We start from the raw sequence: 20,735 nt of genomic DNA on the forward strand, positions 1-20,735 counted from the left end.
TCAATTTTTTTATTATTAGACTTCCGTTCCCAATTTCACAGCATGATTAAGTCAACCCTTTTTGACTGGATGCCGTGGGCTGGCTGGCCCTAGGGCTATGCTGTCTAAGGCTTTGCATAGGGCCCCCAATATAAACAAAAGAAAAAGTCCCCGTGAAACTCTTAAAAATCCACTATAATATTAGAAACCCAGATAAAAGCCCAATTTTTAGATTTTGCATTGGGCCCTTTAAAACAAAAGGCCTGCCCTGTGCCCCTGCATCCGGTTAGTACATGTACAATGTCAAATCTACTCTTCACTGTGTAAAATAACCAAAATACCCATTAACCCTTCGATCAAAATCAATTGAATTGCCACGTGGCACCATCCTACACATTTAATCCAATGCACACAAATATTTTTCTTAAATGACATCTACTACCCCTACCCAAATAAAATTACCAAACTATCTTCATTCATTTTTACCTCTTCTACCACATGTCATCATCTAATACACACACACATAGAAAATCAATGATCGAAAACACCTCATACAGAACACGTTGGATTAAATGCGTAAAATGTTGCCAAGTAGCAATTTAATTGATTTAGGTCTTGTGAGGGTCAATGGGTATTTTGGTTATCGAGCGGACCGAACGATTTTGGCAGAAGGGAGGGTATGCGGACAAAAACCAACTTGGTTGGTTTCTTTCTCACTGTCCTCATCTCTCTCTTTTTTTTTTTTCCCCAAATATCTCTTCTTCTTCACCCATCTCTCTCTCCCCTGCATCACCCAACTCTCTCTCTCCCCGCAGCTCCGCTCACTCTCCACTGCCACGCATTATACTAGTTTTATATAGTGAGAGGTAGATTTGATATTGCACATACACTAACCAGATTTGACATTTTGGTCATGCTGTGAAAATGGGGATGGAAATCTAATTAGCAAACTTACTGGGGACGTGAGTGTAAGAAACTGAAAATAATACGTTGTATATTTGGCATGCAGGTGTTGGCGTATTCGTTGGACCTGTCCTCGTTTCTTTAAAGTTGCCACTCGTTTCTCTTTCCTCTATTTTCATTCTCCAGATTTTTTTTTTAAAGGATAATAAAATGGTGAAAGAAGGAGGTTTCAGTATAACTCCACAAAGCAGCAGAAGGAAGTTTGATGAAACAAGCTCTACTACTGGTATGTTTCGTGTATCACACAATGTAAATATATAACATTTGATGTATTAATAGAAAGGGGTCATGTTTTTCTTCATATTAGTAGTAGTACAAGGGGTTTTAGTAGTAGAAAGGGTTTTAGCATTTGGGTATGTTGTTATTGGGGTAACTAGTGGTTGAACAAGACTACCCGAGCTACTCGGGCTTAATGTGCACGGGTGGCGGGGTGGGCGTTGAGCGACTAGACATACTGTAGCTAGTTTTATGAGTGGTTGCTCAGGTGGTTATCCCTAATTGTTGAATTAGTTATATGCTGTAATACCTGATAAGTGAGCTAATTTTGTTAAGGGAGGGGTTCTAAACATATTTTATCTTGACACGTAAACAAACTCAAAATCATTAGGACATTTATAAGTTTTGGATTAGGCTAATTTTTTGTAGATATAATTTTCATAACTATTCTAAACATTGTCACAAATAATAAAAAAAATCAAAAATTTCTAAACTTGGTAAATGTAGTTAACAATTTACAAAATTTGGCTAATTGTAGACCATTCGTTTTCACCATTTTTGATACTATATTTGGCAAGTTTAGAAATTTTTTATTTTTTGATTATTTGTGACAATGTTTAGAATAGTTATGAGATTATATCTACAAAAAATTAGCCTAATCCAAAACTTATAAATGTCCTAACGATTTTGAGTTTGTTTCCGCGTCAAGATAAAATATGTCCCTAGAACCCCTCCCTTTTTTGTTAAAGTTTGGATTTCATTTATGTATGTACTAGTACACAGCTTTACTGTTCAACACATATTACTTTTTATTTATGTGCTTGTTTCTGGATGTTCTTAACCTTTTTGTGCCACACAGAGATTCACCCGACAAGGCGTAAGAGGATGAAATTATGCAGTGTCAGAGTCGATGGGTTGCATACTGAATCCATATCTAAGAGAGACAAGGGTCTTTCTGATTTTATAGATTTAGAATCCGCACCTGGCTTTGAAGGACCTATTTCCTTCAAACCAAATGACCTCCAACCTTTCGCAGCAGCCCACTCTGATGCATTTTCTATCCTTAATCTGAAGGAAGAACTAGACCGTGGTGTTTATGGAAGTGTCACCAAAGATATTGAAGACTTTTGTGCGCGGAGGAAGAAATTGCTTCAGTCACTTTCCAATTGCACAGTACCACAGTCAGCGGATGGGCAGACCAGTCACATGGCAGCTAGTTATCCTCCTGCAGTAGTAGATTCGGAATCTGTCTGCAATTCATCTGCTGAAAGAGTAAATGGTTATCAGAATCCTACGAGCAGTTCAGTTGTAATTCTTGATTCTGATGAAGAAGAAAGTAAAGAACAGACTAGGACTGCACAAGCTCCGGGACTAAAAGATTTCGCAGTAAGTTTTTTTGCACCAGTATTTCTTGATTGTTAGTTTTTTGTAATTAAGAAGGATCACTATGAGCATTTGACTTTATTTGCAGTACTTTTATGTCTATGAGGCTTCTTCAAATCATCAGGAGGTTGTCTTGAAAAAGCCACTTGATGAAGACCCACAAAAAGATTCCGCAGTAAGTTCTTTCCGCATCAGTAATTCTTGGTTATTAGTTCTTTGTAATTAAGAATGAGCACTATGGGCATTTGAGTATTAGCAGTACTTTTATGTTTATGCTGGGTTCTATGTTGCTCGAGAATCTATAAATTTACGTAGTTGTTTGAATTAATCAATTCAATTTTATATTATTTTCTTTTCTTCCAGGATGCTATAGGGAACATTGTTGAGGTAGGAAAAGAATGTGACCATTCTTTTCTAATTGAGACTGATGAGGGTTATGTTTGTCAGGCCTGTGGCATTATCAGACTATTATTTGACTATCAAAGGGAGGAGGTATTCATCCATAGTTGTTTCTGCATTAGTTTGATCGTTCAATTTTTAGCTAGCATAGACCTATTACTTGGTGTATTGACACTTCTCATTTTATCAGGGATCAAAGACCACATGGACTTACATGTCTGAACCTCAGAGTACAAAGGAAACCAAACAGGGCGCCTCAGCTCTCGTGGAATATCTCGAGAATCCCAGTATTAGTGTTTCAGATTCTTCAGTTGAGGTTGAGGTTGAGGTTGCTGTTTCTGTTTCTGTAGCTGATGTTGTGGTTAGGGTTTCTGATGGAGGAGAGGCTCTGGTTGAACAGTTGGTTGCGGAGAGTTCTGATGTTCGAGCTGAAGGGGATTTGAATGATGAAGCTGCAGTTGAGGTTACTGTTTCTGTAGCTGATGTTGTGGTTAGGGCTTCTGATGGAGGAGAGGCTCTGGTTGAACAGTTGGTTGCGGAGAGTTCTGATGTTCGAGCTGAAGGAGATTTGAATGATGAAGCTGCACTTGCTGATGCTTTTCTTCCCAAGGAAATTACGGTTTCGAAAGGGGAAAAAGTACAAAATAAAGTTGAAAGTGTAATTGAAGCAGTGATTGCGGAAGCAGTGGCTAAGGAAATCGAAGCAGTTGTAGCAGCAGAAGTAATGTTGGACAAAGAGTGGGTTTTGGAAAGTGAAGACAAAGTTTTTGGAGTTTCTAACACTCATGGGAAGTCCACTTGTTTGATACAAAATAAGAGGTTGAAAGATAAGCCTATTGGTGAAAGCAGAGGAGCTGGTGTTTGCATGAAAAAGTGTGTCCCAGTGGATTCAAGCAAACTACAAATTGTCCATGGTCATTCTCGGGCTGTACATTCTTGTGCTTCTCTAAATGAAATTTCTCCTACAACATTATTGATGAGCTTTACTGATTCAGGTTGTATTCCCTCGATATTGAATCTGAATAAGATATTCAGACGCTTTGGACCTTTAAAGGAATCGGAAACAGAAGTTTTGAAGCACATGAGCAGTGCTAAAGTGGTGTTCAAGAAAAGGAGTGATGCAGAAGTAGCTTTTGGCAGCGCTGCAAAGTTTAAAATTTTCGGACCAGTACATGTCAATTACCAGCTGAAGTACTAATTATTACCGCCACATCAAATCTTCTGACAAAGAATTAAGTTAGGAACATGTTGCTCCACTACTTGATAATTACTTAATTAGTGAATTAACTTCATAGTCTAACACTGTTGATGAACCTTTTCCCCATTATGGTAGTTCACGTCACCACAGGTAAAGAAGATCTGTATTGTAAGACTCACATGGAAAATGAAATCCCGCATACAAAAGATGACCTTGTAGTCCAATAGCAAATGAAATATTGTTGCTTTGTACACTATAAAAAGGTGCATCTTTGTATTTGAATTCTTAGGCAGTTCTCCATTTTGAACTGTCAATGCTGTATTTTAAGAGTACATCTCATAACGTAAATCAATACTCTTTTCCAGTTTTCCTGACAAGTTTTGGCTGTAGATATAAATGTACTCACCTGTGTACATTGAAGAAATTTATAGTCTTTGGGCAGGTTTTCAACTTTCACCTTAAAAAATAATTTATAACGGGCACCTGTTAAGATTTCAGTGAACTATGAACCTGTGCATGTCTCATGCTTTAATACACTTTTTGCTTTCTCTGCACACATTTTGTTTCTTTCAAAACTTTACCATTTTTAACACTCCTTCAACACCCCTTCACTAGAAAGTTGCATTACTACAATCCTCAACAGCCCATTGTTGTTTTCACTTCAAAGTTAAGTCTGAAAGCATAAATACTCTCTTATAACGTTTTTTTACTGAGGTTTTGACAAGTTTCTTACATTTTTTATATATAGGGATCAATGGTGAAAGAAGGAGCCCCACAGAGTAGAAGGAAGTTTGAGCAAATCACCCCTACTGGTATGTTTCATAATGCTGAATTATAGCTGTTAATATGCTGAATCACTTATATTTTGGAACATATGTGATACCCCCATGGGCCATGTTTAATAACTTAAGAAATTTACATAATAAGTTGAGTTTTTAAAATGATGATATGTCATGGGAGGGGTTTTTGAGTAGAGAGTAAGAGATTTAGTACAAGACCCATTTTTCTTTCTATAGAGTAAGAGAAGGTTGTGTTGCATGTTTGTTGGGAATTGGGATAACATGTGGGCTAAATTTTTTGAATTGTAGCAGAACCTGAATCGATGATAACCGATAACTAACTAAGCTAATGATCTTGACATCAAGAAATGAATTTGATTCATTCTGTCTTGTGTGCATGTACTGCTAACTACACTTAAATACAAGTAAAGTAATTTTCTTAGTACTTAACTGTGCATGTCTGTATATGATTGTTTTGTGCCACAGAGCTTCATCCATGGAATCATAAGAGAATGAAGGTACTTAGTGAAGGGGAAGATATGCATGCTGACGCCAATTATAAGAGAAACAAGAGTCGTCCTAGTTTTACAGATTCAGAAGCCTCAACTGTCTTTGAAAGTCCTATTGCCATCAAGTCAAATATCCTCCAGAACTTCACAGCAGCCAAGTCTGACCCATTTTCTGTTCCTAATCTGATGAAAAAACTAGATCGTGAGATTTACGGGAGTGTCACCAAAGATATTGAAGAACTTTGCGCTCGGAGGAATGAAATGCTTCAGACACTTTCCGAACGGCATAGAAGGGATTCGGAATCTGTGGATGGTGAAACCGGCCACTTGGCATTTAAAGATAGCTATGATTTGGAAGATGACTGTTTTAGTAGTAATCTTCAGGCAGTAGAATATTGTGAGGATTCTTTGTATTACCAGGAGAATGTCTTAAGCGTGCCTTTTGATACTGTGGCTTCAAATTTACTGCCTAAAGTTACTGTTGGAACTGAAGTTATAGGTTTATGTCCTCAATATAGTCAGGTAAAAGATGATAGCAATCACGTTACTGTATCTGGTGGGATTTTGGGAGCTGACAATTTGTTTTCCGAGGTACAACTTGCTGAAGATTATCACTTGGAAGGTGAAGAGTGGAAAATTGAAGCTGAAGGTGGGCATGTTGCATTTGTTGAAGTGAACAATATAGAAAAACAAGCACTATATGAGGATTCCTTGAAGCCTGAAACTTCCAGTACAAGGGAACAGGCAGCTGGTTACACCATTGCATCAGAGAAAGAAGGTGAGTTTTCTTTTTCTAATTTAGTCTGGGCTAAGGTGAAGAGCCATCCTTGGTGGCCTGGACAGATCATTGATTCTTCAGATGCATCAGAACAGGCATTGAAGTGTAAAAAGAAAGACTGTTTTTTGGTTGCTTACTTTGGGGGTCCAACTTTTTCATGGCTTGAAGCATCATCATTGAATCACTTTCGAACACATTTCTCCCATATGGAGAAGCAAAGAAATTCAGAAGCCTTTCGTACTGCTGTTAATTGTGCTTTGGATGAGGTGGGTAGAAGAGCAGAACTGGGGATGATATGCTCCTGCATGCCAAAAGAAGCCTATGCAAAGTTCAAATCTCAGATTATTAATAATGATGGGATCCGTGAAGAGGCAAGGATAAGGGATGGTCTGGACAAATTGCAAAGCGTGATATCTTTTGAGCCTGATAAAGTTCTCAAGACTATCAAAGCATTAGCCTCAAACCCATGTGCTGAAGCTGATAGAGTGGTACTGAAGATTGCTCAGCTTCAACTGTCGGCTTTCAATCGTTTTAATTGTTATCGACAGCCTGAGTTTCATATCCACGGAGGGTTTTTTGAGGAAGATGTCAACAGTTTTCTATCAGGAGACCGAAATCATTCACATGAGATGATTGATTATGAAGCTCCACTTTCTGATGGAATTACTAGATCTGTTGGGGTTTTGGGAGAAAACAATTTGTTCTCTGAGGTTCAGCTTGCCAAATTTCATAGCTCGGAAGATGAAGAACGGAATATTGGAGTTGAAACCGTGCATGCTGGTGTTGTTCAAGTGAATAATATCCAAACACAGCTTGTAGTATATGCAGATGTCTTGAAGCCTGAAACTACCCGTGGAAGAGAGCATGCAGCCAGTTATGCCCTTGCACCAGGGGAAAATGCTGAGTTTTCTGTTTCTGATTTAGTCTGGGCTAAAGTGAAGTGCCATCCTTGGTGGCCAGGACAGATAATTGCTTGTTCAGATGCGTCGGAACAGGCATTGAAGTGTAAAAAGAAGGAGAGCTTTTTGGTTGCTTACTTTGGGCATCCAACCTTTTCATGGATTGAACCATCATTGTTGTATCACTTTCAAACACATTTCTCCTATATGGAGAAGCAAAGAAATTCAAAAGCCTTCCATACAGCTGTTAATTATGCTTTGGATGAGATTTGTAGAAGAGCAGAACTGGGAATGGTCTGCTCCTGCTTGCCAAAGGAAGCCTATGCAGAGTTAAAGTCTCAGGTTCTTGATAATACTGGGATCCGGGAAGAGGCCAGGATAAGGGTTGGTCTGGACAACTCTCAAAGTGCATCATCTTTTGACCCTGATAAACTTCTAGAGTACATCAAAGCATTAGCTTTAACTCCGTGTGGTGGAGCCGATAGAGTGGAACTTAAAATTGCACAGGCTCAACTCTTGGCTTTCAATCGTCTGAAGCAATGTTGCCGACTTCCTGAATTTCGTGTCTGCGGAGGGTTATTGGTAAAAAAGATCAACAGTTCACTGGTGGGAGAACCTGAAGCTCAAGTTTCTATTAATGATGAGCAGGCACTATCTGAAAAGGCTAAATTGAGAACTGCAGAGAGCTCTTCCTGTAATCACAAGGATGGTTCTGTTGGTGGTCATAAAAAGAGAAGATTGTCAGAGTTCATTGCTATGAATAAGGCTTCTTCATATCTTGGCACAAGTGGTGTCCAGGGAACTGACATAATTGATAGGTTTGATTGCTCTCCCCACATTCTTGTGGAGTCAGATAAAAGTATCATCACCCTTCCAAACGAAGATTCTTCTCCAAAGAAAATGCTATCACAACTCTGCCTAGCTGCGCAAGGTCCCATGAAAGGGTGCAATCTGACTGCTTTGGCCGACTTCTTCACCAACTTTAGAAATTCAGTCAGGAAATTACCAGTTCAGCAGAGCACAATGTCTGAAGAAATAGGTAAGCTAGAAGTGGTGGAACTTCAAAACCAGCACACGCATTGAGACTGACAAATGTCAATTACCAGCTAAGGCAGTAATCACTACTACCATTTCAAATCTCCTGCCAAAATATTAAGCTAGGAACTAGTCTTCAAATGTTCACATTGTAAATTTGTAACAATTTCCATGGACCGTGTCCCATGTAGAGCCGTAGAGGTAGTTCATGTCACCAACAGTCAAACAAGACTAGTATGCATTAAAGCACATGGAAATGAGATGCTGTAAAACAAAGATGACCATGTACTCCAACTCTCCCTCGTATGAAATTATGAATACAATATATTGCAATATCTCCAAAATCCCAAGAATCAGCACGACATCTCTGTTGTTCTTTCAAAAGTTCTTTTCAGTCATGCATTCTGCTGACATTTATTGGCTTCTTCCTTAAAAACTGAAGTAAAGCCTTTTCTTTCATAAAAATGAGGTGAAGACTTCTTTTGTCACACTCTTCATTTTCTTCTTCTCTCTTCTTTTTTACAGCTCACAACTTTGATATTACCAACAACCTCACTGTTGTTTACAGTTCAAAGGTGAGTCTCAACAACCTCACTGTTGGTTTTTCACAAGTTTCTTACTTCTTACCTTTGTGTGTGTGTGTGTGTGTGTGTGCAGGGTCAATGGCAGAAGGAGGCTTTGAATGTAACTCCACAGAGTAGGAAGTTGGATAAAATTACCCCAACAGGTATGTTAAAGTGTGTAACTATGATAAATTATAGATTTTATACAAATATGTAAAACCCCCTCATTTGAAAAAGTTGATGCATTTATATAAAACTTGGATTTTGGACAAAAATTTGTTGTACAGAGAAAGAAGTTGTGTGGTTGTTAGAGAAGACCCACTCTTCTTTCTCTAACTAGCATTTACATTGACTAGATCATTGTGCATACACGTTTTTTTCTTTCAAAGATTGCATTTTTCGGTTGCGATTGCTAGTAGCTCTAATTTAAGTGAGATAAAGTTGTGTAAGTTGGGTTGTAGAACCTAATTGGCTCATTTTATGTGGATGGACTACTATGCTCACAACATCTTATGAGTGCAGTTTTTAGTTATGTCCTTCATTAATTTGTGTTTATCTTTTTTTTTGTGCCACACAGAGCTTCGCCCATTGAAAACATACAAGAGAAAGAAAGTATCCAGAGTAGGGAAAGATTTTAGTACAGTCCACCTTCTCAATGGTTTGCATGCTGAACCCAATGAGGAGAGTGCCATGTGTATTCCAGATTTTGTTGATTCAGAACGCCCGGCTGTTTTTGAAAGTTCTACTGCCTTGTCAAATGCCGACCAAACGTTCACAGCAGCCAACTCGGACCTATATTCTGATTCTTATCTGAAGTATCAACTAGATCGTCATGTTTATGGGAGTGTCACCAAAGAAATTGGAGACCTTCGTGCGCGGAGGAATGAACTGCTTCAAACACTTTCTAAATGTCGTTTGAAATCCAGTTTGGTTGCAATGCTTGATTCAGAGGATAAAGATAATGCAAACCAGATTGAGACTACAGAAGCTCCGATATGTAAGCTGCAGGTGTTAAACACTGAAGATCTGCTATCTGAAGAAGTACAATGTTTTGGTAATACAGATTTTCGTCCCCTGCAAGTGACTGTCAGAATCATGCGAGCAGTTTAATTGAAATTATTGATTCACATGAAGAAGATAATGCAAACCAGATTGTTACTACAGAATCTCCGATATGTAAGCTAGAGGTGTTAAAAACAGAAGATCGGCTATCTGATGAAGATGTACATTGTTCTGGTTGTACAAATGTTTGTTCAGAATATGACTGCCAGAATCATGCGAGCCGTTCGGTTGCAATTCTTGATTCAGATGATAAAGATAATGCAAACCAGAGTGGGAATACAGAAGCTCTGATATGTAAACTAGGGGTGTTAAACACTGAAGATCTGCTATCTGATGAAGAAGTACTATGTTTTGGTAATACAGATGTTCGTCCCGCAAGTGACTGTCAGAAATGCGAGCAGTTTGAATGAAATTCTTGATTCAGATGAAGAAGATAATGCAAACCAGATTGGTACTACAGAAGCTCTGATATGTTCGCTAGAGGTGTTAAAATCTGAAGATCGGCTATCTAATGAAGATGTACATTGTTCTGGTTGTACAAATGTTCATTCTGCAAATGACTGCCAGAATCATGCGAGCAGTTTGGTTGTAATTCTTGGTTCAGATGAAGAAGATAACGCAAACCAGATTGGGACTACAGAAGCTCCAGTATTTAACCTAGGTAGCGATGGAACACATGGAGATCATAGTAAACAACACAATAACAATATGTATGTTATTACGGAAACAGTTCCGAGGTGTATTCTTGATGTGAATCGGATGAATTCTTTGCATGACCAGCAGGTTGTCATGAATGAGAGGCCTCTTGATACTGTGGATTCCGATCTACTACCAAAAATTACTGACGAAACTCAAGTTATAAATTTATGTGCTCTAAATAGTGAGTTGGAAGATGGCAATGATCGAGATACTATATCTGTTGGGCTTTTGGGAGAAGACAATTTCTTTTCAGAAGTTCAACTTGCTGAAGGTCATTGCTCAGAGGATGAAGTGTGGAAAATTGGAGTTGAAGGTGTACATGTTGGATTTCAAGTAAATAGTTCAGGAAAGCAGGCCATATATCTGGATGCCTTGAAGCCTGAAACATCTTGTGGAAGGGAGCAAGCAGCCAGTTACACCATGGTACCCGAGAAAGAAGGTGAGTTTTCTGTTACTGATTTAGTCTGGGCTAAAGTGAAGAGCCATCCTTGGTGGCCTGGACAGATCATTGATTCTTCAGATGCATCAGACCAGGCATTGAAGCTTAAAAAGAAGGACAAGTTTTTGGTAGCTTACTTTGGGGATTCAACTTTTTCATGGGTTGAAGCATCATCTTTGAATCACTTCCGAACACATTTCTCTGTTATGGAGAAACAAAGAAAATTTGGAGCTTTCGTTACCGCTGTTGATAATGCTTTGGACGAGGTGTATAGAAGAGCAGCTGTGGGGTTGGTCTGCTCCTGCGTGCCAAAAGAAGCCTATGCAAACTTAAAATATCAGATTATTGATAGTGCCGGGATCCGGGAAGAAGCAATAGTAAGGGATGGTCTGAACAACTCTCAAATAGCGACATCTTTTGAGCCTGATAAACTTCTCGAGTATATCAAAGTTTTAGCTTCAAACCCACGTGGTGGTGCTAATAGAGTGGAACTTCAGATTGCTCAGGCTCAGCTGTTGACTTTCAATTGTTTGAAGTGGAATTTTCGACTGCCTAAGTTCCATGTCCGTGGAGGGTTATTGGTGGATGAGGCTTCTTCATATCTTGTGACTAGTGACACAAGTGGTGTCGAGGGCATTGAGAAAAATGATGGGATTGATTGCTCTCCATACATTCCTATCCCTGTGGGGTCTTATAGAGGAACAATCACTCTTCCAAATGAAGATTCTTCTCCAAAAGAATTGCTATCACTACTCTGCCAAGCTGCAAAAGGTCCCCTGGAAGCCCACAATCTGACACCAGTTATTGGTTTCTTCACTGACTTCAGAATTTCAGCCTGGAAATTCTCAGTTCAGGTCTGAACATATAGGTGCGAGAGCTGGTATTGAGACTTCAAAACTATCCAACTTTAAGACCAGAGTAGCTTTCAGTACTGCTGCAAAATATAACATATTTGTACCTACATGTCAGATTGTCAGTTACCAGTTAAGGTGTTGATTGTTGTATGTAAAAAAACTATGTTAAACACCCTCAGATTGTTTGACAAGGTCCAAAGTTTATGGATTAGCCACAAGTGATGATATATGACTGTTTGTGCCATATGGTTTTATCTTGCAAATCAAGCACAGGGCAAAGATTTCACAGACTTCTTGTTATTCAGTAATCAAATTTTCCCGATGTTTCAACATATATCAAACCATATGTCACAAACATATATCACGTTTTTGTTTGAAATAGCCAACATATATCACGCTTTTGTTTGAAATATATCGACCTCGGTCAGCCGAAATATCCAACATATATCACGCTTTTGTTTGAAATATCGCACGAAATAATCTCTGCTCATCTCTCCCTTGGAATAAAAAAAATTTGCAACCTCTCAAACTCTAGTTTACAACTTTCTGATTCATTGGGCTTACTTTAAATCAAAGGTAAACATTACTTGGGTATAAAGTTACAATTTTTTTGAGTAACAATGGAAAAAGAAAGACATGTAAGGTTTTTAGAGATGATGTATGAAAGTATACCAAGTGATTACGAGGGGCAAGAAATAAATCACCTTACTCTAGCTTACTTTGTTGTCTCTGGACTTAATATACTCAATGCCCTTGATAGAGTAAGTCTTTTTTTACACTCTTGTCTTTACTGTTTTATTTTCTAGTCCTAGTTTTGAATCATGTTATATGTGTTGTTATATAATATTTAGATTGATAAAGAACAAGTTTTGAGTTGGGTCTTATCATTTCAAGTTCATCCGATAAACGACATTGATTCAGACAGTGGTAAGCATGTTTTATATATGTATTTTGAGTAGCCCCCGTTTTTCGCTTTGTAGATCACTGATTGTTTGGAGCTTTTCAGGGAAGTTTTATGGATTTTATGGTTCTAGAAGTATTCAGTTTTTGTCAGAGGATAGCACGGTATGATTAGCGTTTTGCAATTAATGTTGAATGATCTAGTTATAAGTTAGTTTGATGTGTTTGTTCTTTGAACAGAAGTTGACTCACAGTGGGGGTCACTTGGCTAGTACATATTGTGCACTGGCGGTTTTGAAAACAGTTGGGTATAATTTGTTGGATCTCGATACTGAGTTGATTTTGAGGTCGATGAAAAACCTTCAACAACATGATGGGAGGTATATGTGTGTGTGTGTGTGTGTGATAGCCTGTGATTTTATTTTTGAAATTACTGCATATACCTATTTTTAATATAAGTGTGCGGAGTTGGTTCAGACTAGTGTAATATCGGTTATGTAATAGGCGTGTATGGTTTAATATGAAAACAAAATGGAGAATGGGATAGCATGGCAATGTGTTTTATTCTGTTAAACAGTAGCTATGAGGGGAGGAAAGAGTCTAATTGATTCAAAGAGGGAGACCGAGTGGAAGAAAAGATGGAAATCTTAATTGAGAAGTAGCCAATTTTGTAGCTGCCCCTCTTAGTTAAGAGAATATCACTTTGGTTGGCCTGGCCTGACTATCTGATCTTTAGTTAAAAGAAGTAGCCAATTTCCATCAGATCTTTTTGTTTTTCTCTGTTGTATATATATCAACTTCCTTTCAAATGCATCTGACATCCTTTATTGACATCCACATCTTTGAGTCTAGAGTGCCGCCATTAAATTCCGTTGTCACTAGTGTAGCAATAATCTCTTCAGGGTAACTTCCCAAATATACCATTTTGTAGTTTGTTTATGGAATTTCAGGAATGATAATGCAAAACCAAACCCCACCTCTGTTTATGTGTTGATAGGTAGTTTAAAGATGCAACATATCTGGTAAACCATTTTCTCAGCGAATCAGTGATGATTTTTTTTTTTGTGTTGTGCAGCTTTATGCCTATCCATAGTGGTGCTGAGAAAGACCTCAGATTTGTGTATTGCGCTGGTAAGTAGCCTTCTTTTGTTATGAATATATTATATAAGATTATTTGTTGTGATAATGCTATTATCATCTGATATGAGTACACTACTTTTTCTTTAAAACATTTTGCTGATAATGTGATTAACGTTACAGCTGCGATCTGCTTTATGTTGAACAGTTGGAGTGGTATGGACAGAGAGAAAGCCATGGAGTATATACAGAGTTGTCAGGTATGTCTATCTAGTTTATCACTCTCAGAACACTTTTCCTGTTCTCCCATTCTTTTTTGGCTATTGGAGTTATGTTTGCTGTTGGCTTATACAATCTAACTATCAAAGTTTTCTTGTGCAGTCATATGATGGCGGCTTTGGTTTAGTGCCTGGATCAGAATCTCATGGTAAGTAGATTTTGATAGATTGTCATCAATTTTAGCCATTGTGTGTTATTAGATTTTGACCATGGTACACTCTCTGATGCAAGAGATCATGTTAGTCGTAGTTTTTTCGATTTTCCGTAATTTTTGTTGTTTGCTGTTCATAGATATAATGTTATTATTATATGTAGTAAGTTAAGGGGTTTTTAATCTATTTGTTTAGCTTCTACATTATTAGTTTCATTTTTGAGTGTAAGTCTTGTTTTAGAATTATGTTTGCTACTGTCCTACTGGGTTTTCTAATTATTTTAGAACTGTCCTATTTAATTATTAGAGTTTCTAAGTGCATTAGGAATAAAAAGAAGACAAAGGTACACGTGCTTGCAATATGCCCTTAGTCACAACTGGTTGGTCATTGTGAATGAGTTTAAAATTTACATGAAGCTGCATCTGATGCTTGGTGACACAGGTGGTGGGACTTACTGTGCAATTGCTGCTCTCCGTTTGATGGGTTTCCTTGAAGATGACCTTTTGTCAAGAAGAAAAACATCACCTGTCATTAAAGTTTCATTGCTACTGGAGTGGTGCTTGCAGGTGATTTTTTTTTCTGTCTAAGCTTTAGTAGCACACATTCACTTGCATGCCTTTGCAGAACTGATAGAAACCATTAAATCAACGCCAGTTGCTTGTCAAAAGATGCTGCAAGTGGTTATACTATTTGCATTATTATTAATACTGTTTCGTCTTTAAAGTCTTGTTGTGTGAGCTGCTTATGAACAAATTTTGCCTCTTCAATTTTTTGGTCCAGAGACAAGCAACTGATGGTGGATTTCAAGGCAGAGCCAACAAGGCCAGTGACACGTGCTATGCATTCTGGTAAATATAGGATAGATGTGGAGCGTGTAATGTTACATACATTGTGATCTGTGAATTGATAAGTGTCTTGTGTTTGTGCAGGGTTGGTGGTGTTTTGAGAATCTTAGGTGCCCATAACTTGATTGACAGGAAAGCCTTGCTTGGATTTTTACTTACCTGCCAATCCAAGGTAAAATACTCTAGCTACTAAATGTGAGATCTAATGGGCAAATTTTGAAAGTGTGAGACGAGCATGACCTCCAAATTCTGAGAGAACTTGTTATGTAATGTGCCACTATGGAATATGGATATATGATATATCTATGCCGAAAACTGACAACCATAGTTGAGTGTCATCATCCCATTTATTGATTTGCAGTTATCAATGCACTGTGTGTCTGTGTTAATGCCAGTCATGAAAAATTTTGACGTTATGCTCATTTCGTTGAGTCAATTCGCATGTGGTTTAGTCGATGTGCTATAGGAACACCATCTTTTTAAAGACTGCACTTGCTTAATGTATATTTACTGCCTCCTATATTGCATTGCTAGACTTTAGCTTATGTCTCTATGTTGTTCTCCTTTACAGTATGGTGGTTTCAGTAAATTTCCCAAACAGCTACCAGATCTTTATCATTCCTATTACGGGTTTTCAGCATTGAGCCTGTTGGAAGAACCTGGTCTTAAACCGCTCTGTGTTTCACTCGGTATAGCAGATATTGCTTCCATTGGTATCTGATCATGTGTATCTTCAACTCCAGTAGGTTCCCAATAAAGTATAGGAATTGGGTGTGGTCGAACTGTTAGATAATCGCGTTTTGGTGGAGGAAGGTTGTATTGCAGCCCCTAAATTAAGACTGGTGTAAGGCGAGTCATCATTTTAATCTGGTGTATATTTGTGAAACTTTACAGTTTAATTCAAAAGCAATTTTGATATATTATAGGTCGTTATATTTTCTTATTTGGGATTTGTCTGGAATTGCTTTCACTGGAAAGAATTGCTATTTTTAAGCTGAAACAAATGCACAAGACTTGGCATGGTTGGAAAACATTTGTCCTGTCATACTAAGAATCAAGAGAACTATCTTACTGTACTTCTTATGTATTTATCATCATTTTGTTTATTTGTAAATCACCCAAAGGACCCAATCGAACATTTAAAGTGGCTCATCAGCTCATGTTAGGCATATTGCTCGAAAGTGTTCAAAGACACTCCATTCAGTGACACGTAATTAAGTAGAAACCAGCAACTGGGTAGAGTATGAATATCCGATGACTTCAATGGTGTGTTAGGGCCGTGCAAAGTTTTATTTTTTCGATAATCAAAGGCCATGCAAAGTGGGTTTCTAGCATCTTAATTAATGAATAAACATGAAATAAATGGAATTCGGCTGCCATGAAAGAAGAGATGTAGCAAGCTTTATGGAACTATGAAATGGGATTACCTCGTAAAGTTTAAGCCAAGATGGGCTTCTGTCCCTGGAACAAATAAATTCAGTTTTCAGTAAGGACCCAAACATAAAATATTTTTCCCTAGTAACACTCCGAGAATATGGTTCTTATAATAGGGAACTTAAACAAACGGGAATATATATAGAAGATTCTTAATTTCTTATCATGCTCTACGCCTCTCCTTATTCATCTTGCTTGAAAACAATGGACAGAATCAGCAACCTGCCCACACATATAAGAGACCTCATACTCTCACTCCTTCCAACAGAAGACGCAATCAAAACCAGCATTCTCTCAAAGCAATGGAGGAACATTGGCTATACTCTTTCCACTTTGAACTTCGACAAATATCATTTTGTATTCAAGAATGAAAAACGTACAGAAAAAAAATTCGAGTTATTTGTTTACAATACGCTCATTAGGCACCACTACAGAGAAGATATACAAAGGATGAAAATCTCAGTTGCTAACGGTGGTGCTGCATTATCTACTGCTATTCATGACTGGATCACTTTGGCATTGCTACACGATATTCGCCAACTAGAAGTTTTACTTTGAAGTATGAAACTTGTAAAACTTCCTGATTGCCTCTTTACTTGCAAAACTTTGACTATGTTGAGATTCCATGAAGTTATTCTCATGTTTCCCACAAGCATCAAACTACCAAATCTTAGGACTTGTTTCTTCACTGATGCTACGTTTTCTGAAGAGCATGCAACTAATCATTTCCTTTCAAACTGTCCTTTGCTCGAAGAATTGATTCTATACAATTGCAACTTCAAAAATCACAATGTGGTTACAATCTCTTCACCTATCCTGAAGATCCTAAACTTCTCTACGTTCACCTTTAACGGTGAAATCAAAGTTTCCTCTAGATGTCTAAGAAAAATTGATTACCAAGGTAATCCACTATGTATTTGCTTTGAGGATACGACGACTCTATATGATGTTAGCTTTTCTTAGACCCAACGGTTCAGATGAGATGGCAAGAGATGTCATTGATCACTGTGTGAGTAAGATTATTTTTGGATTGTGCAGTATGGTCAAATTAGCATTAAGAGGGACTTATGTGGAGGTACCTTTCTTTCTTATTTATCAGCTAATAGAAATTTTAGTTTTGTACATAAACCTTACTTGAGATGTGGTTTCATTCAGTTTCTAACTAGGGAACACGGTATATTAGCTCGCTTGCCCACTTCAAGTTGCAGTATGCAACATTTGCAGTTAGATATGTTCCCTGCGAGAAAAGAAGCCCAAACTATGACCTTCTTATTGAGGGGTTACCCCAACCTTAGAAATGTTATAGAGATACTTTCTGAAGCTTTTGTTCACGACATGGCACAATATCATTTTCTAATTGGAAACTTTTTTTTTATCCTTGATCAGGGATGGCCTGATACCGGAGGTAAGAATGTGAGAAGATATTGGCTAGCTGAGAATATCTCCAGTGATGGTATATTGAAGAACCTTAGAAAAGTTCAAATCAAGTATTTTGAAGGAAGTGATATAGAGTTAGAACTAGTGAAATATCTGCTTAAGAATGCAAGCATCTTGGAGAAAGCGGATATCTTTGTCTCATTAATAAAGCAGACATATGAAAAGGAACACATAAGCATGAAGGTTCACACTTTTGCCAGAGCTTCTCCATGTGTGGAAATATCAGTATTCTAGATAGCATGAATTATAGTCGTAAGTGTTGCAGTATTTTTGCCAATTGACTAATTCTATGCAGTTTCTTTAAACAGATGATGATTAATTGTTGTCGCAATCAACATATGATATGTTATGTTTTCGGTATTGAATGTGTGTTGCCTATGCACCGTGCACTTGGGCAGTAGCAAGCTAGACTTTTGAGCCATCTTATAAAACCTGAATGAAATGCTTATCCAATTCAAATTGTCATAGGATTTCAAATTGTCATAGGATGCTTCATTTTTGGTGTCATAGCAAGCTAGATTTTTGTTGTATGTTAAAAAACTATGTTAAACACCATCAAATTGTTTGACAAGATCCAAAGTTTATGGATTAGAGACATTGACTAAGTTAACTATTGCGATTAACGGTACAGCTGCGATCTGCTTTGTGTTGAACAGTTGGAGTGGTATGGACAGAGATCGAGCAAGCCATGGAGTATATACAGAGTTGTCAGGTATGTCTATCTAGTTTATCACTCATAACACTTTTCCTGTTCTCCTATTTTTTTTGGCTATTGGAGTTACGTTTTCTGTTGGCTTATACAATCTAACTATCAAAGTTTTCGTGTGCAGTCATATGATGGCGGTTTTGGTTTAGTGCCTGGATCATCAGAATCTCATGGTAAGTCGATTTTCGTGTGCAGTCATTCGAGATTTATGTTTTTGCAAATTCTTCAGCAGTACGATTACAGTGTATATGAGGACCACATGTTCTGCATTAATTAAGTTTCCAGTGTACATTTAAGTTGTAGGTACATTAATCGGGATAGTAAGTAGAAGCACTGAAGAAAAGAATTAATTTGGAAGAAGTTGTCCCAATGAGCAAATTTGGAAGAAGTTGTCCCAATGAGCAAGCACAACGATTACGCACAACACTGGGAAAATTATTAAGTTAGACCAAGTATTTGTGTCATTAAGAAAGTAGTATAAATGAGCAAGCAGAAATGATTGTATGGCATCCTTTCAACATGCTGGTAGATAGCTGCTGATAAAAAATCCTGAAACGCACCTCTGAGATTAGAAAAACACTACTACTATATAACTAATTGCCTAGAAAAATTTTTCAAATTATAAAAACTCGCACCCCTCCCCATTTTTTTTAGCAAACTTCCACCTCCAAAATTTTCATAACTACAGTGAGAATATAATCAACAAAAAAAAATAGTATAAAAAATAATAATAATAAAAAACATTCCAATAAACAACGTTTTTTTTTTACTTCTCTTTTTGCCCTTACAAAATTATCATTTGTTATTTATTTTGAATCTAAAACCATAAAAGAGGGACAAATGTGTATTTGAATGCCCAAAACCCAACCATTCAACTTGTATAATTCTAATCACCCCAGCATTAGATCTCAACCCAAAAAAAACAAAAAACAAAAAACAAACAACAAATTCATAAATGACTTGTGGCGTAGCTTGTTACACGCCTGCCCTAATTATTTGTAAAACTCGTTATCATTATAAATAAAATTTCCACTAAAAAAACACAAAAACAAAAAACAAAACAAAACAATGTTATTTTTTATTTTTAATGTTAATCTTTTATAATTTTCTCCATATGATAGTATGGTTATATAGACGTATAGTATTATAGCTATAAAGTTAACAATTTGTTGAATTGTTGTAGACTTGTAGACTAGATTATGTAGATATATATAAGCATAGTAGTATTAATTAATGGCTTAAGTACTTAAGTAGTTAACGCACTCTAGTTTTGTGAATTGAAAAAAATGCATAATTTTATTTATTTTTATTGTTTAGACCTTCTAACATAAAAATAAAAAAATAATAAAAAATTGCATACTTTGTTTTTTAGGTAGGGTGTACACATAATCTCGCACCCTTGGCTTAGAATCCTGGCTCCATCCCTGACCAGACTTGTTATAAAGATCGAACCTATTCCGAAATCTTTATGAGACCAAAATCCGAAAGCAAATAAGTGCTAATGAAGACTCGTAGTACAGTGGGAGAGGCCGGCGTCTCTTACTTTTACAGTAGGCAGTTAGTGTCCCAGAAATCTTCTCGTTGTGCCTTGTTGACTAGCAAAGCTATTTTCTGTTATTGCCTGCCCAATAACCACTTTTCCTGGTCAGCAAGTACTTAAAGGAAAAATCAACAGAAACCTGACATACGTGTGTAGTAGTTGCTCTGACATGGTCATATTCCACCAGAATTGATGTCTATGTTTCTTGAGTTGATCACATTAGGTAGGATATAAGGTGAAGAAGAATACTAAACCCTGGCTCTTTATATATGAGACTGATAGCACTAGATACCCTGTAACATGGAAAACCTTCAAGCCATTGAACCACAAAAGCTTCAAACCATATAGAATCTTTGACAAACGTTTGACCCGATAAGAGAAAGTTCGATCCCTCGTAAGAGGATTCTTGTTGCTATGTAGTATATTCCATATATGACCTTTTCTCCACTACTTTGCCATACATCCATAATTACATTCACTTAAACTGTGTTGGTTTCCTTACCACCGATAGGACTAAAGTCCCTGAATGCAATCTGTTTGACTAGTTTATGGGCTATAGTGGTGTGGCGTGCCACCTTTAAAGTCCCAGTGTCGTTTATATCTAAATTAA

At 37.4% G+C, this 20,735-nt stretch overlaps 4 protein-coding genes and 1 long non-coding RNA gene across 7 annotated transcripts; 4 read left to right on the forward strand and 1 right to left on the reverse strand.

The window, feature by feature from the left end:
- The first annotated feature begins 637 nt into the window (after positions 1-637).
- LOC147478588 (uncharacterized) lies at positions 638-4,400 on the forward strand. 2 transcript variants are annotated; one of them, XM_086582487.1, is made up of 6 exons: positions 721-845; positions 989-1,168; positions 2,018-2,544; positions 2,630-2,716; positions 2,905-3,033; positions 3,131-4,400. In XM_086582487.1, exons 2-6 carry the CDS (start codon positions 1,093-1,095, stop codon positions 4,136-4,138), a joined length of 1,827 nt encoding a protein of 608 aa, XP_086438613.1. In that variant the 5' UTR covers positions 721-845; positions 989-1,092; the 3' UTR covers positions 4,139-4,400. The 2 variants fall into 2 exon arrangements, with proteins under 2 accessions (XP_086438612.1, XP_086438613.1); XM_086582486.1 differs by having other exon boundaries at positions 638-1,168.
- Positions 4,401-4,620: 220 nt separating this feature from the next.
- On the forward strand, positions 4,621-11,999 carry LOC147478589 (uncharacterized). 2 transcript variants are annotated; one of them, XM_086582485.1, is made up of 6 exons: positions 4,621-4,804; positions 4,887-4,950; positions 5,404-8,142; positions 8,664-8,713; positions 8,796-8,865; positions 9,279-11,999. In XM_086582485.1, exons 2-6 carry the CDS (start codon positions 4,893-4,895, stop codon positions 9,809-9,811), a joined length of 3,450 nt encoding a protein of 1,149 aa, XP_086438611.1. In that variant the 5' UTR covers positions 4,621-4,804; positions 4,887-4,892; the 3' UTR covers positions 9,812-11,999. The 2 variants fall into 2 exon arrangements, with proteins under 2 accessions (XP_086438611.1, XP_086438610.1); XM_086582484.1 differs by having other exon boundaries at positions 4,621-4,950.
- Positions 12,000-12,251: 252 nt separating this feature from the next.
- PGGT-I (Prenyltransferase family protein) lies at positions 12,252-15,926 on the forward strand. The gene is made up of 11 exons (XM_086584235.1): positions 12,252-12,516; positions 12,607-12,682; positions 12,762-12,820; positions 12,896-13,035; positions 13,731-13,786; positions 13,916-13,992; positions 14,114-14,159; positions 14,605-14,729; positions 14,944-15,011; positions 15,093-15,180; positions 15,580-15,926. Exons 1-11 carry the CDS (start codon positions 12,376-12,378, stop codon positions 15,727-15,729), a joined length of 1,026 nt encoding a protein of 341 aa, XP_086440361.1. The 5' UTR covers positions 12,252-12,375; the 3' UTR covers positions 15,730-15,926.
- A 720-nt stretch (positions 15,927-16,646) lies between these two features.
- LOC147478591 (putative F-box protein At1g47915) lies at positions 16,647-17,000 on the forward strand. Its single transcript, XM_086586266.1, has one exon. It carries the CDS (start codon positions 16,647-16,649, stop codon positions 16,998-17,000), a length of 354 nt encoding a protein of 117 aa, XP_086442392.1.
- A 1,961-nt stretch (positions 17,001-18,961) lies between these two features.
- Positions 18,962-20,735, reverse strand: LOC147478592 (uncharacterized). Its single transcript, XR_015208261.1, has 2 exons — positions 19,946-20,735; positions 18,962-19,134 (listed from the first exon to the last, which is right to left on the reverse strand). It is a non-coding gene; the product is annotated as an uncharacterized LOC147478592 (long non-coding RNA).

This window comes from Coptis chinensis, chromosome 9 (genome assembly GCF_015680905.1).
Source record: "Coptis chinensis isolate HL-2020 chromosome 9, ASM1568090v1, whole genome shotgun sequence".
NCBI classification, from domain to species: domain Eukaryota; kingdom Viridiplantae; phylum Streptophyta; class Magnoliopsida; order Ranunculales; family Ranunculaceae; genus Coptis; species Coptis chinensis.